The following is a 14112-nucleotide window of genomic DNA, read 5'->3' as shown; positions in this document are numbered from 1 at the left end:
CACACACACACACACACACCACTGTTTATACTCTGTTTCCTGTGTGTGTAGCCAGCAGAGATGGCTGGCTGCCAGAGCCGCCCAGTAATGTCACATTATGCCCCCCCCCTCCTCTCTCAGTCGTTCTTTCTAACTCGTTTGCTTTCCTCTTACTTCTCATAACTCTTTTCCTTTTAAATTCTAATTTGCTTTAACGGCATGATAATAATCAGGTACATTATTACCAAGCTGTGCATGGTTTACAATTCACAAAAAATGAATCAGCTGCTATTAAAATCCTTTTTCATGCAAAAATGCGAAAGATTTCTTGGTTTTAGCTGATGATAGTAAAGGGATTAGATTAATTACAGCTGTGGGAAATTTTCTGACATTTTTCAGACAGAATGATGAATCAATTAATAAAGAAAAGAACAGGCAGATTAATCAAAGACAATAATTGTTAGTTGCCGCCCTAATTACATGGTGAACATCTAAAGGTGGGCATTTGCTCAAAACTAACTAGTCTGAACAAGGTGGAAGGCAATTACGTTTTCACAGCATCAGACAACCTTTTTGAGTACAATCTTTTACAAAGAGTATTGCATTATGGGTAGTTTGTAGCCTTAATATTGCTAAGTTAGAGAGTATTCAAATTCGTCAAGTCCTACACAAGTGAAGGCAGGTGTAATGCGATTTTGCTTCCAGAGAAAATCAACTCGTGACGACTGAGAACGAGTTCATAGCTTCTACTGTTTCTAAAGTTTTACCGACCACGTCAGTCTCTGTGTGCCTGTCATTCGGGGTGCGGACAGGTCCCAGTGTACAAGTACAAGGCAGTCATCACCGTTGGAAAGGTTCACCAATGTTAGCACATCTCTTCGCCCTTGCCTGCTCATAGCACTTCTTTTATATATTCTTTTGTATAAGCCACAATTGGCAGTCGCACCTCCGATGCACTCGCCCTAACGTTGAGAGACGCAGTCCCAATCAGTCCCATTCAAATCTCAGCACCGTCTGGCAGTGAAACTACTGAAACAGAATATTGTACGTGGTCTGTTAGTTACAAGAGGGATTTAACTCCAATCACTGAAAGTTGATTGGATTGCAGAAAAGAAAAAGTGGATGTAGCTTAGAAAATATAGAGCGATATGAAGCTGTAGCAAAGTTAACTTCAACTTTTTTGGAAATGTCAACAGAAGTTTGTGCCAGCTGAAAATCAAATGTTTCAAATCCTCTTACTATGTTATTGCTCTACTAGCCACTATGATCTGTTAGTCAGCCCAAATCATTTGATTGGGGAAAGTTACGTAACTGCCCCAGAGCTCAATGTGAGTCATCAAAAAATATTTTAATGTTTTACTGGAAGAGTTAACACAGGAAATTTCGCTGTGTCTTTAAATACCATTCTTTCATTTCCCTCCTTAACGTTGAATACAAGGCCTGTGTTGACCACAGAAAATGTGAAAACACAGATTTGAAAAGAACTTTCAGATTGATAATGGTGAAGGAATTTATCTGCTCTCATGATCTCCTTTTCCTCACTTTGGGGCCAATAAATTTGATCTTATCTGTTACAGAACAGTAAACCGTCTTTGAAATATGAATAAAAGGATATGGTTTAAAACATAACCGCAAATATCTCAGCTGACATTAAACACTTCAGAGACAGAGAGTTTTATTGAAACTGAGAGAAATAAATAACCATCAAAACACAGTAATAATCTGCTTTTATTGTTTGGTGTTTGGTGTGTGTGTGTGTGTGTGTGTGTGTGTGTGTGTGTGTGTGTGTGTGTGTGTGTGTGTGTGTGTGGAGGCGGGCCCAGTGACCCCGGCTGTCATGGCGACAGATGTTCCTTGCTCACATTCCTCGGCCCAGGAAGCAGGAATTCAAGCTATTTGCAATCTGGATAGTCTCTCTCTCTCTGTCTGTCTGTCTGTCTGTCTTTTTCTGTCTCTCTGTGTCTCTCTCTGTGTCCCTCTCTCTCTGTCTCTCTCTCTGTCTGTCTGTCTCTGTCTGTCTGTCTCTCTCTCTCTGTCTGTCTCTCTCTCCCCCCCTCTCTCTCTCTCTGTCTGTCTGTCTCTTTCTGTCTCTCTGTCTCTCTCTCTCTCTCTCTTTCTGTCTCTGTCTGTCTCTCTCTGTCCCTCTCTGTCTCAGTCTGTCTCTCTCTGTCCCTCTCTGTCTCTCTCTCTGTCTGTCTCTCTCTCTCTCTCTCTCTCTCTGTCTCTGTCCCTCTCTCTGTCGGTCTCTCTCTCTCTCTGTCCTTCTCTGTCTCTCTCTCTGTCTGTCTGTCTGTCTGTCTGTCTGTCTGTCTCTCTGTCTCTCTTTCCCTCTCTCTGTCTCTCTCTCTATCTCTCTCTCTTTCTCTCTGTCACTCTCTCTCCTTCTCAGTCGAAAAATATCCAGGCCATATTTGCACTCCTGTCATAATGGTTGCGGGCTGCAAGCCGCCAAGTTATCCTAAACGCATAATCACCAGCCCACAAACTCCACACACACACACACACACAACTTGACAGACTGACAAATATAGGCTGAGGGACTCAAACACACACTTTTTTTTTTTTTTGCACAGATGTGAAAGTCAACAACAACAACAACAACATCCGGTGAGTTTTTATTTTTTAAATATTAGTCGTCTTTTCAAACCAAATCTGAAACAGATTCCCTACAAATCAAAGCCACATGGAGGAGCAAAGTGCAGATGGATGGACATCCATGCATCATTTCCACACAGGGATCCATAAAACCTGCGCTCGCTGTCTTCCTCCCTCCTCCATGGCAGCAATGTGCAAAAAGCTGAACAAAAAAAGCGAGCTACGCCTTACCTACAAATTCTTAGAGTGAGCTGAGGAAAGCCAACGTACACACCATGAACACTAACACATACACTGCTTCCAAGCCTCATCGTTACATAAACACCGCAGCGTTTGCTTGCTCACACGTCGAAGGCTTTAATATGCTTATTGCACCCCAGCAGTTTGTGCTGTACATACAGTAGAAGGCCTGTGAGGATCGGAGGAGTTTCAGGGGGAGAAAACGCTGAACGCACACTCCTTCCCTTCACTTCCTGTCTTTCCCTGTCATCTCGATGCATGGCATGCCACTACGCCCACCCCCCTCTACCCCCACCCTCGCTCCCCCTCCAAAACATTTCCTTCTTTAAAAAAAAAAGTGATTATGTAACAAGCCACATTGCTCTATAATTTGCAGCTGGAGAAGACGGGAAAGACGAAGAGGAGAAGGAAGACGAAGCTGACTGATAAGAGTTGGGCTCAAAAAATAGGCTTAACTCAAGAGGGGGTGAAGGACAAATGAGGCGAGGGGTGTTCAAGGACACGCTGGCTGATGTTCGACACCCATGGTCGTTCTGGAATGGCTTGAAAAAGAAAATATCCAGGCCCACAGCTCAGTGGCCTAAAAATCACAGTCACAGTGAAGCGTCCAGAGCAACAGTACTGATGGATTATTAATGACACACACATCAGTACAATCCAGTGTGTGTACAGGTGTTTGGGGGGGGGGTCAAGCGGTTGTTCAGACAACTGAATCAGTCCGTTAAAGACAGGTTCACCTCTGACTTTTCCTTTCTTCTCCCAACGACGAAACAGAATCAGAGCAACGTGGAGGAAAAGGCGAAACACAACCTGTGCAACAGGGAAAACTTTATACATATCCAGTGGTGTGAAAATGGCTGACCTGTTCGTTTTGTCTTTCGGTGATGTTTTTTTGGGATTATGAAGTCAGACTACTGATGAGCTATTTGCTCTCATGTGTCCACAGATCATGTGAGCATGTGGGCGGTCAGTGCGCCCTTTAGCTGTAGCATTCTTGAGTTCAACTTTTGGGTAAATGGCAAATGGACTGGACTTTTTCTAGTCTTATCAAACGCTCATGGCGCTTTACAATGGAAGCCACATTCACTCAATCTCACCCACAGACTTCATGCAGGGCTTTTTCCTACCATTCACATTCAGTATAGAGTGGCAACGAATAGTCAATTAATCGATTAATTGACTGACAGAAAATGAGTTAGTAAGTTTTAGCCATTTTTAGACAAGATGCCAAAGAAGATTTTCTGCTTCTCTTTGTTGTAAATGGCAGTAATATGAATCTCTGTGGGGTTTAGTCTATTGGTTGGACAAAACAAGACATTTAAGACCTCACATCACCTGGCATTTTTCATTATTACTATACTAGCATTTAATGGACAAAGCGAATAATCGATTAATTGATACTGTAAATAATTGGTAGTTGTAGGGCCAAATCTGTCAATCATTAAGCCTTTGTCAGTGTTTGTTGTTTGAGGTCAGTTTGAAGTGTCAAGGGAAAGAAAAAAAACACACCAAGATGCAACAGCCTTACAAAAACGTTTTTAGAAGCTGTCTGAAATTTAAGACCACCGAACATTAAAAAGAGGTGTTAGAAAAAAGTGGATTAAATCTGATTTAGTGAAGCAGATATGACGACTCGGTTGAGACAGACATGGTATTGTCTAAACCAAACTCCCCCCAGTAAATGTCAACTGCTGAAGTTACAACCGTAATCAAAAGTTTTTTTTTTACTTTATGTACCCTACACACAGACTGAGTCCCTTGTTCTGTTGATATTTAACAGCCTTGTAAACAAACTCTGGTCTGTGCTTTCACATTGTGGCATTTATTTGGGTCTAATGTGCTTTGAGTGTGAAGCCATTTGAGTGAAAACTTCGCCTGAAGCTAAAACAAGTGCTGGATTCGTGATTGGCTCACATTTTTTATTTGTAAGCCATTATTGAATTTATTTCAGTTATGATTAATCAATCAAACCAACTATTCAAAATGTGTATTCACAAGCACACAGGCGTGTGATGGACAGAGCAGAGACAGAGGACGAGAGGCGACACGCTGGGTGGCGACTCGACTGCAGCAGGAGGATATGTTCCACCCTGCTGCCATTGAATGTTCACTTCCTGTTTGTATTGACTGGGCCCACGCTGGTCTGGTCCATTCACAATGGTGGCAGCAATGGAGGTCAACTAGCTGGCACTGAAGCAGAGGAAATGGCTGCAATTATGGCCTGTCTCAGTTTCTTCTATTACGTTTGACGGATGTTTCAAACACCGGAGGAGCATCCGAGTCCAAAATGAATTTTCACACTCTCCTGCCAAACCAGGAGTAATTGTTCCTGTTAAATAATCTTATATGCCGTGGAGCTGCAATGATTAGTTGATTAATTGATTAGTCGATTGCCAGAAAATTAATTGGTATCTTGTTAGTATATAATTATTCTGTTATATTATTGTATTGTTATATATTTTAAAGCAAAAATGCCAAATATTGTTTTTCTTTGTTTTACCATTGTAAACTTAACATCTATGTCTGTTTGTCCAATAAAACAAGACATCTGGTATCATCACCGAGGATTCTGGGAAAACGTAATTTACATTTTTCAATATTTTCTTACATTTTTGAAGATTAATCAAAAATACTAATTTGTGGATTAATCAATGATGAAAACTAACATTTGTTGCAGCTGTTACACTCCTTATGTTCCTGCATTTTCAGAGCAAAAAAACAGGAACTGTTCATTATTGATGATTGTGAGAAAACAATACATAGTTGCCATGCCAACAGCAGTTTTGTGAAAACTGAATATCTCATAGATTAAATCCATTGAAAGCTTGTTCCCCAATAAAAGATGTAACTCTGCAAACGTTAATGTCTTCAGGGTCAATAAAAGATGAGTCAATCTGACAGACATGGGAAAATATCACCATTTTCAAATACCAATATCGAGGAACCAACGTGCTAACGAGCTCAGCTCCGCTGTCAGGTGTGATTTTCACTTTTGTCTGAAGAACTGTTTGTGAAAATTCCACTTTTTAAAAACAAATTACATAAGCTCCAAAATGCTCAGCAGAAACAGAAACAGTCTTTCTTCTCTGAGCTGCTAAAAGCACGTTGGGTACTTTCAACTTGTTTTTTGGGTATGCTGATCCTCATGTTGTCCATTTGGTGTTCTTAAAACAACCGCGGCCATGTGTCAACGAAAATGTTATTACACAACTGCTTCAACGGGCGGCCTCTTGGATACAGTGACGTTCAAATCTCACCGTCTCAAAAAGTTGTCAGTCAGTTTACCGAATGATCATTACTGACAACTTTCACCAGGATGTTTCCCACAGTGGAAACTAATCATAACTTAATTTTTACAACTTGTCCTGAATTATATGATCTTGGCAATTAACAATTAAACAATGAAGGAAAGAGTATTCAGATCCTTTACTTAAGTAAAATGTGACAAGAAGCTACAACCGCCAGTTTAATCTTTAACATTGAGCTATATTTTATAAGTGCATCATGTGTTTTCAAAATCTGCAAAGTAACTACTAACTATAGCTGTTAAAGGGGTTATTTGTATGTTTTCTCTGCTGCTGAATGTGGTTTTCTTGCCGGGAGCGGGGGACGATTGTGGCTTGACAAGAGCTTCAGTCATTGTTGCACTTACAAGATAAGAGGTTATAATACACCCTCTTAGCAGCGCTACGTCTTCAGGGCGCATTGGAGGCTACAGTGACTCGGTATCGGAAAATGACGAGGCAGGCCTGGGCTAGTTGGTTAGCGTGCTAACTTCAGCTGAAGAAAAGTTAACATTGGTGTTGCTTTCCACCTCTGCAGACGGCTCTTGGTGAGTAAAGGAATGAAGTTTGATGCTGAACTCGTTACGATTCTTCTAGACTGGTAAGTAAACAGCTGCTAATGTTAATGTTAGCTATGTAGCACAAGCTAAATTTACAAATAGCTCCATTAAATAAATGTGTGTGAGTAAAATTAGTGAAAACTACAATATTTCCCCCTGAAATGCCTAAAAAATGGTACAATACTGAATATAATATAAACTTAATATAAACAATAATAATACAATACAATTCATTCCATCACTGCTACTAAATCTATCTAAAAAGAGCCATGGTGCCTCAGTAAACATCACACCCAGCTTTATAGGTCAGATTTAGAAACATACACATCAAAATGCAAAGAGCAGGACTAAATTCCAGGCATCCTGTTGAGGAACCAACCAAGAAACCTGACCGCCAGACCACTGAAGTCTTACTGAGCGAATCACTGTATCAGTCCTGCAGTCTGCTTTTCTCTACTGACCTCCTTATAGAAACATGGGGCTTAGAAATAAGACGAAATTATCAGAGTAAAGCTAAAACAAATCACATTTCCGCAGTGAAACAGATAAGAAGTAAAAGGTTAAATGCCGATAAACCTGAAACACTTTTCCCTGACCCTCTAACGCAGCACTCAGTCAGTCCAGACATGTAAGACAGGGAGGCGAGATGCAGCTATCAGCACCAACACCCAACAAACAGAGGGTCTTTTCTGGTGACAAGTTAAAATCGATTTGGCTCGACCTCACAGCTTCTCCCCGAGGGGGCAGCCTCGCAGCTTCACTGTAGCGGGGAGGATTTCTCTTGAGTGCTGTGCATGGGCTTGAGCGGAGCATTCTTCACATGCCGAGCTCCATCACAGGGCCCCGTCCTCGAGCCCTTTAACCACTGATGTGCCAGATCTAAACTGGACCAGCTGCTGCATTTTGCGATGACATGCTGCGATTTAATTATTTGGCTGAGTTGCTCCTGAAACCTTCATCATCATCTTCACTAAGAGAAGAAGCTGAATAATATGACTGAAAAGGCAATATGAGTGTTCGGGGTTTTTTTTGGCAGCTGCTCAGACAAAACATGCAGCAACTAGTGTGACAATGTCACTGATGCAAAAACTACAGACTTCCTCATTCATTTTCAGTGAATCCTCTACCAGGATGAACCTTTATGTGGAGGCACAGCATTGAATAATATTTCAAACTGGACTTTCTGGTTCACATTTCATTTTCTAACAGTCACAAACATACACCAATTCAACTGAGTGCCCTCAGTTTTATCCCTGATGCAACAACAACACTTGTTGCCGCTATACACACATAACAGATGCGATGAACTGTAGTAGCCCACTTACATAACTTCAGTGTTTGACAACATAAAGTCTGATTTTTGCAACATGTACCAAAACACCCTGCAGGTGTATCTTTCAAAAGGGAGATGGGATGATGCATAAAATGGTTTGGAGATATAATGATGTGAGGTCAGCTCTTCTTAAACTCAACAGAAGTGACCCCTGATTAACAGGAGCCACATGACTCCTTCACTCAGAGCTTTTCTGAGGCTGGAGTGTAAAGACACACTCTGCCCTCCTCACTCTTCTCCAGAGACGTCCGACGGCGCATTTGCATTCCTCGACTGGGACAGACGGAGTAAAACTCCAAGCAGCCCGGGTTGGGAAATCCACCTGATATTTCAACATTTCAGCGCTCGGCAGCCTGCGTTACGTAATTGCAGCACTGTACACTTGGCGAGGAACCCTTGTATTGTATTGCATCTCAGAGCGTATGGCACTCTTGACTGCTTTCATTAGAAAATTCCTGACTGAAGGAGGCAGAGCGGCTTCGAATGTCTGAGTCAAGTGGCTTTTACAGCAACAGAATAACACTTGCACAGAAACACAAAATACTAAAATATTCACACACTGTACGAACACAAACTGCAACACATCTTCTCTCTCTCTCTCTTCTTGTAAACGTCTCACACACCATGGCACTGAAAAATCACAATAATAACTTATTCTAATCAGTTATGATCCCTAAATGTTGCAATTAAATGTCATCCATTAAAACACTGCCAGATGTCTCAGCTGCTCCCTGTAATTCTAGTTGTGAAAAACATAAAAATATAAAAATTTGATTATTATGAGAATGTTTATTCAATCCATTTTTCACTTTTATGAGGACACTTTCATTAATTTACATTTGTGTCCAATTAAGTTGTATTTTAGTTTAAGAAATAAACTGTTTGTTAAATACAAGCAGCTTTGTTTTTTTTTGGACCTCCCAAAATTTTTAAGGTGAGCACGTTCTCATGCCCACGACAGGACCACACACTCCTACAACAACCAAACCCCCACACACACACACTTCCTTCCTCCTCTCTCTCTCTCTTTGGCTCACCTGGTCACAGCCGGCGTTGACCAGCTCCTGCAGCATCTGCCGGTTCACCTCCCCGGCGCCGGCAGGGTGTCCCGACCCGGACGATGGACCCGACTCGTTGGCAAATGGCATGAGTGACTTGCGGATTTCCCGCAGGGCATTCTGGTAGTTGTTGAACTTCTGCGGGGGTCGGAGCTGCTGCTGTCGGCTGGCCGTGTCCTTCCCGCTCTTGCAGTCGGCCCCTCTGCCGCCGTCGGTGCGGGAGCTGCCTCCGTGCAGCGCCTGGCTCACCAGCTTGGCCGGCTGCTTCAGGCCCTCCTTGATCTCCTGAAGCCTCTGGCGCGTGTTGCCCACGTACGGGGCAGCCGGGAAAGTCTTTGGCCTCATGGCCTCAGTGCCCAAGGCCAGGCACCTACTCTAAAAGGGAAACACACACGCCCACACACACACACACACTCACACACAAACTGGCACTCACTCCCCTGTTCCCTCCAAAAGATCCCTTTCAAGCTGGCTGACCTAAATAGATAAAGAGTCTCCCGCAGCAGATTGGAGGCACAGATTTGGGCGTCCTCCTGTGCTTCCCTTATTTGTTTGTGTCTCTCTTTGTGTTTCCGATTCCTGCTGGTGCTGGTGGGGTGGGTGAAGGTGATGTGGGGATACTACAGGCGTTCCATGGTGTGGCTTTCAAGGCTCAGGTTCCAGCTTATTCCAGGAAATGCAGCCAGTCACGAGGGCACCGCGGAGCCAAACCATGATGCTGCCAATCTGCGCCTGTGGAGGGAAATGATGCAGTCAGAGCATGAAGACTGTGGTCACACATAGTGTTGATGTTGTTCTTATTTTCTAAAATTAAAGCAAACACTGGGCAGTTTACGTCATAAGCACTTTTAACTGAAAAGACCAAACATGTGGAAGTGATTTATAAATGACAACAGCTCATCAGAAAGGACAAAAAAAACACAAAGTGCCTCAGACGTTCTGCTTGATTGAAATATGTTGGAAATTCAAAGCCAAAATTAGTACTTTCAAAGCGTAATATGATGTTCACCGTCTTTGGCCACTCTTACGTCAATAAGCATCTCAATGAAGATATATTCACACATCCAAATTTCTTTGATGCAGGTGTGTTGAAAGGAGTTTTAGTCTCTCTGGACTTTCACACAAGTATTTTTAAACAGGTCTTACGTCCATGATGTTAAATAGATAAAGCCTCCGCCCAGGTGTGGGACAATTATTCTCCTGTGGGAGGGGACAGGGATTTTTGTGTACTATATTATATTACACACACACACACACACTCTCTCAAAAAAAGTGTCTCCCAGAGCCCAAAGTGACGTCTTCAAATGTCTCGTTTTGTCTGATCTAATCAAAAAAATATTCAGTTTGCAACGATATAGTAGAAAAAGTGTAAATCTTCACACTAGAGGAATGAATAAGCACATTTTGGAAATTTTTTGCCTAAAAAATGACTCAATTATTTGATTATCAAAACAATTGCAGCTGAATTTTCCATCGATCAAGTAATAGATAAATCGACACTGTGCAGGTTTCCTGTGACACCTGACATGTTATTCCAGTCATGTGTATTCCAGTCTGATATCATGATTTTTACCAATATCTCTGTAATTGTGTAAAATGTAAAATGTGTAAAATGACAAAAACATCACGTGGGGCCGGTCCGAGTATAACCTGGAAGCCTGGGAGTCAGATTCAGTTCCCCATCAATGCATAGCTGCGGTTGCACAAGTCGGCCCCTGTCACTGCATACTTCTGCTACGTGGTCATCGGTAAACACCCCTGTGCAGAGCGCTGAGCTCCAACGTGGGGTCAAAACAAGTCAGGAGCCCTCCCTGCCTCGGCCCCTCGCTGCCTGTGATGCTCCCCTGTGATCAGACATTTAACACCATTTGAAATTCTTATCTGGAGGAGCATACTCCGCATTCTGCCACAGCAGCGTTACTCCTCCGGGGCAGATGGGATGACGTGTGGAACAAAATGCACATGTTCCTGTCAGAAGCTTCACGTGCGTGCCGACAATCCAACGTGAAGCGTTTACAGTACATCTGGGGAGACGCCATGAGATGTGGGGTGTTTGGACGGCTTTTGTTGCACTGAACAGAAGAGGACGAGAGGAAACAGAGCGACGAGATTGAGGATAACAAGCATGAAATCTGCAACAAACACAGACTGTGGCACACGTTGTGTTTGGCTCTAACTGGGAATCCAAAGCTCCTGCGATGATATCAGTGTTTTCGTGCTGAGGCTGCTGATAGCTGATATTCTGTATCTGCAAACTTTACTTATTTTTACACTTAAAAAATGAGGAAGATTCAGTGTTTTCCACGGGAATGGATGGAAAAGTCTCTGAAAAATAATGATGTCGACCATGCTGGGACAGTCAAACTCCCCAGTGACACAATTCACGCCTCCTCATTATTGATGCGTGGAGCGCTGCCAAAGCTCTGCGCAGAGCAAGAGGGGAGATGCACCGAACGCTCAAATTTGTTGAACTTTGACCTGAGCTGTGCCCACTGTTTCAACTGAAAGATGGACCAAAAACTACTTGCGTATCTGAATTTCTAGAGCTCTACAATAACAAACTGACCTCAGATCAGACAAGACATGAAAGATTGGCCTATTTGCCTGGTGTAATATCAGCCTGAAGATGCAGCTACCATATACACATGCACATAGCCATCTATGCTAACAACATTAGCATTGTAGATGAGGTGGCATCGTTGATCTCATGTAGATGTCTGATTAACAGTCTATGTGTTTGCTGTGTTTATTGAGAGACAAAATGGAGAATATGTTTCTTAATTAATGAGCTTGAATACAATTGACAAAACCAAACTTCATTGGACTTCCCAGGTGATTAACGGAGGGGATATTACATTTTTGCATTCCCTATTTACATTTACTGGTTCGTTTAGGTTCCACTCACTCTCACTTTCCAAGCTAAGCGACACGTCTTGACAGAGGACCCTGAAACTGACAGGCTGGTTGGCTTCCTGTCCAACTGAGCGGCTCACAGGCTTCAAATATCTTTCAATGAGATTTCCGTTTGGCTGGCAGGTGATGTCTGGTCTCAAGATACCAATCTGGTTTGTTACCATCATGGAAAAACTGTCAGATAAAATCCCATGCTGGCAGGTTTCAACTTGGCTGTGGTTTTAAAATCTTGTCTGCTATTCCAACAATTTAGGTAAAGCAATCAAACCTTTAATTGTTCTGACTGTATTTCAAAAGGTTTGACTGGCAGGTGGATTACTAAAAGAAGCTCACCTGATTAATTCGTCCACGTTTATCCTGACACATTCAAGTTATTGATGAGTTGAAGTATTTTTCTCCAGCAAACCTACTATTTTATATCTATGGACACCTTTCATGCTTATACCACTCCCACAGGACATAAAGAAAAACTGTGTTTAGTTGTTTTAAAATGTGTTTGTAGTCCGTTTAAACTCATGGCTACGTCCGTTTCACCAGTAAGAGTTGGCGTAACTGTTAGAAACTGCAGGAGGTAATGTGAAGGTTATTCTCAATCATTAAGGTGGTACAAAATGAGAGTGAATCAAAACTCTACTCCAGTGATTTCTCCAGATGTTGTGAGCAATCCCTATAGTAATTTGAGTTGGATTTGTTCATACAGAAAGAGTAATGATGCTTAACTCATCAGTATGATTATCCAGGTTATTGTTGAAAACTGGTTGTTGACATTATTTGGAGTTAAAATACACAATACTAAGCCTGTGCAATGGAAAACTGGACTGCGTGTAATAAAACCATTGTGCACTCTGTGCCAATCTACACAATGCGACACAATCAATGAAAAGATATGTACAGAGTGAGAGCACTTTGTTGTTGCTGAGAGAACAAGGTCGATAGAGTTCAAGAGAGCTAAGAGTTATTTTCAATCTCCAGGGGTCTGGAAGTAAGTCACTCAAAGTTGTTAATGGCGAGTGAAATATAAATCCTTTCAGGGTTTTCTTGGTTAATTTTGGGTGAGTGTGGAAACTATGGAGTATAATTAGAAGAATGAAATGTTTTAGAGTTGCTGAAGCTCTAATTCACACCTCTGACCGGGTTCTTCTTCCTAGCAACAGAGGCTGAGGCTCATGGATATTTGTATTTAGATGCCAAACTGACATAAAAACATGATTTCTCAGAAGCTACGTTGAAATAGTTTAAATCAACGGGTCATAACACAGACATATAATATCATTACATTATGCAGGAGACTCCTGTGTGTGTGCGTGTGTGTTGAGGAACACTGAGGATATTATTAAGAAAGACTTCCAAATAGGAATTTATAGAGGGGAAATTGTGAAGAATTTGCTGTTATGTAACGCCAAACAGTGAAAAAACAGCTCATTACAATGAACATGAATTTGATTCTTTTATGAGATTTCACATACATTTACCATGTTTTTTTTAATACTCTCTATATAGATATTAAAATAAAAGCTACTATCCAGTAGATGCAGAGGCAGATTGGGATCATGGCTTTCACACCAGAGCAGCCAAACATTAGATGCTGTTGAACTGCCCCCCCCCCTCCCTCCCTCCCTGGCAGCCTCCATCCCTTTGGGCCATTTCTAAGAACGACACAGCACTTACTGTTTGTACAGATAAAACTTTGTATAGACAAAAACATGTTTTTTTGTTTTTTTTCCCCCTATATTGGTGGGAGGCGGGGGAGGGTGGGGCCAAGCTGCATAAATGTTGCCCCATCTCTGGGATCTCTTGCCTCCATTCCTGCGATGCTTTAGGCGCTGTGTCCGACCAAAGAGCATGCCATTCCACAAGTAACTACAAGTAAACTCATACCACGGTTGAATCATGGGACAGTCTACGCTGACCAAAATAAAACTAAAAAAAAAAAAACAAAAACAAGATCTATGGATGATCTGTGTCTGGAAATAGGCTGCAGGAGGGTGTGGAAGCAGAACCAACTTTTTATGAAATTTACCAGAAAGAAAATGGGCAAAGATATTTCTCTGCCGAAAACCACACAGCATAACTTAACCCTATTCATCAACACACACCTGAGCCTTGTCTCTACTTTGACCTGATTCTCGACTTAACCTCTGACTCTGAAC

At 42.0% G+C, this 14112-nt stretch overlaps 1 protein-coding gene across 1 annotated transcript in view; it reads right to left on the bottom strand.

The window, feature by feature from the left end:
* Nucleotides 1-14112, bottom strand: part of lats2 (large tumor suppressor kinase 2) — a 28542-nt gene that overhangs the window by 11144 nt on the left and 3286 nt on the right. Inside the window, exon 2 of the mRNA XM_023402258.2 lies at nucleotides 9029-9781. Coding sequence (XP_023258026.1) covers nucleotides 9029-9394 — 366 coding nt within the window. The 5' untranslated portion in view covers nucleotides 9395-9781. The remainder of the gene's footprint in view (nucleotides 1-9028; nucleotides 9782-14112) is intronic.

The sequence above is a fragment of the Seriola lalandi genome, unplaced genomic scaffold (genome assembly GCF_002814215.2).
Source record: "Seriola lalandi dorsalis isolate HSWRI2012SDOR001 ecotype SW California unplaced genomic scaffold, Sedor1 jcf7180002053912, whole genome shotgun sequence".
Classification (NCBI taxonomy): Eukaryota; Metazoa; Chordata; class Actinopteri; order Carangiformes; family Carangidae; genus Seriola; species Seriola lalandi.
Note: the sequence above shows the minus strand (reverse complement) of the source record. Positions and strands in the feature narration are given on the sequence as shown.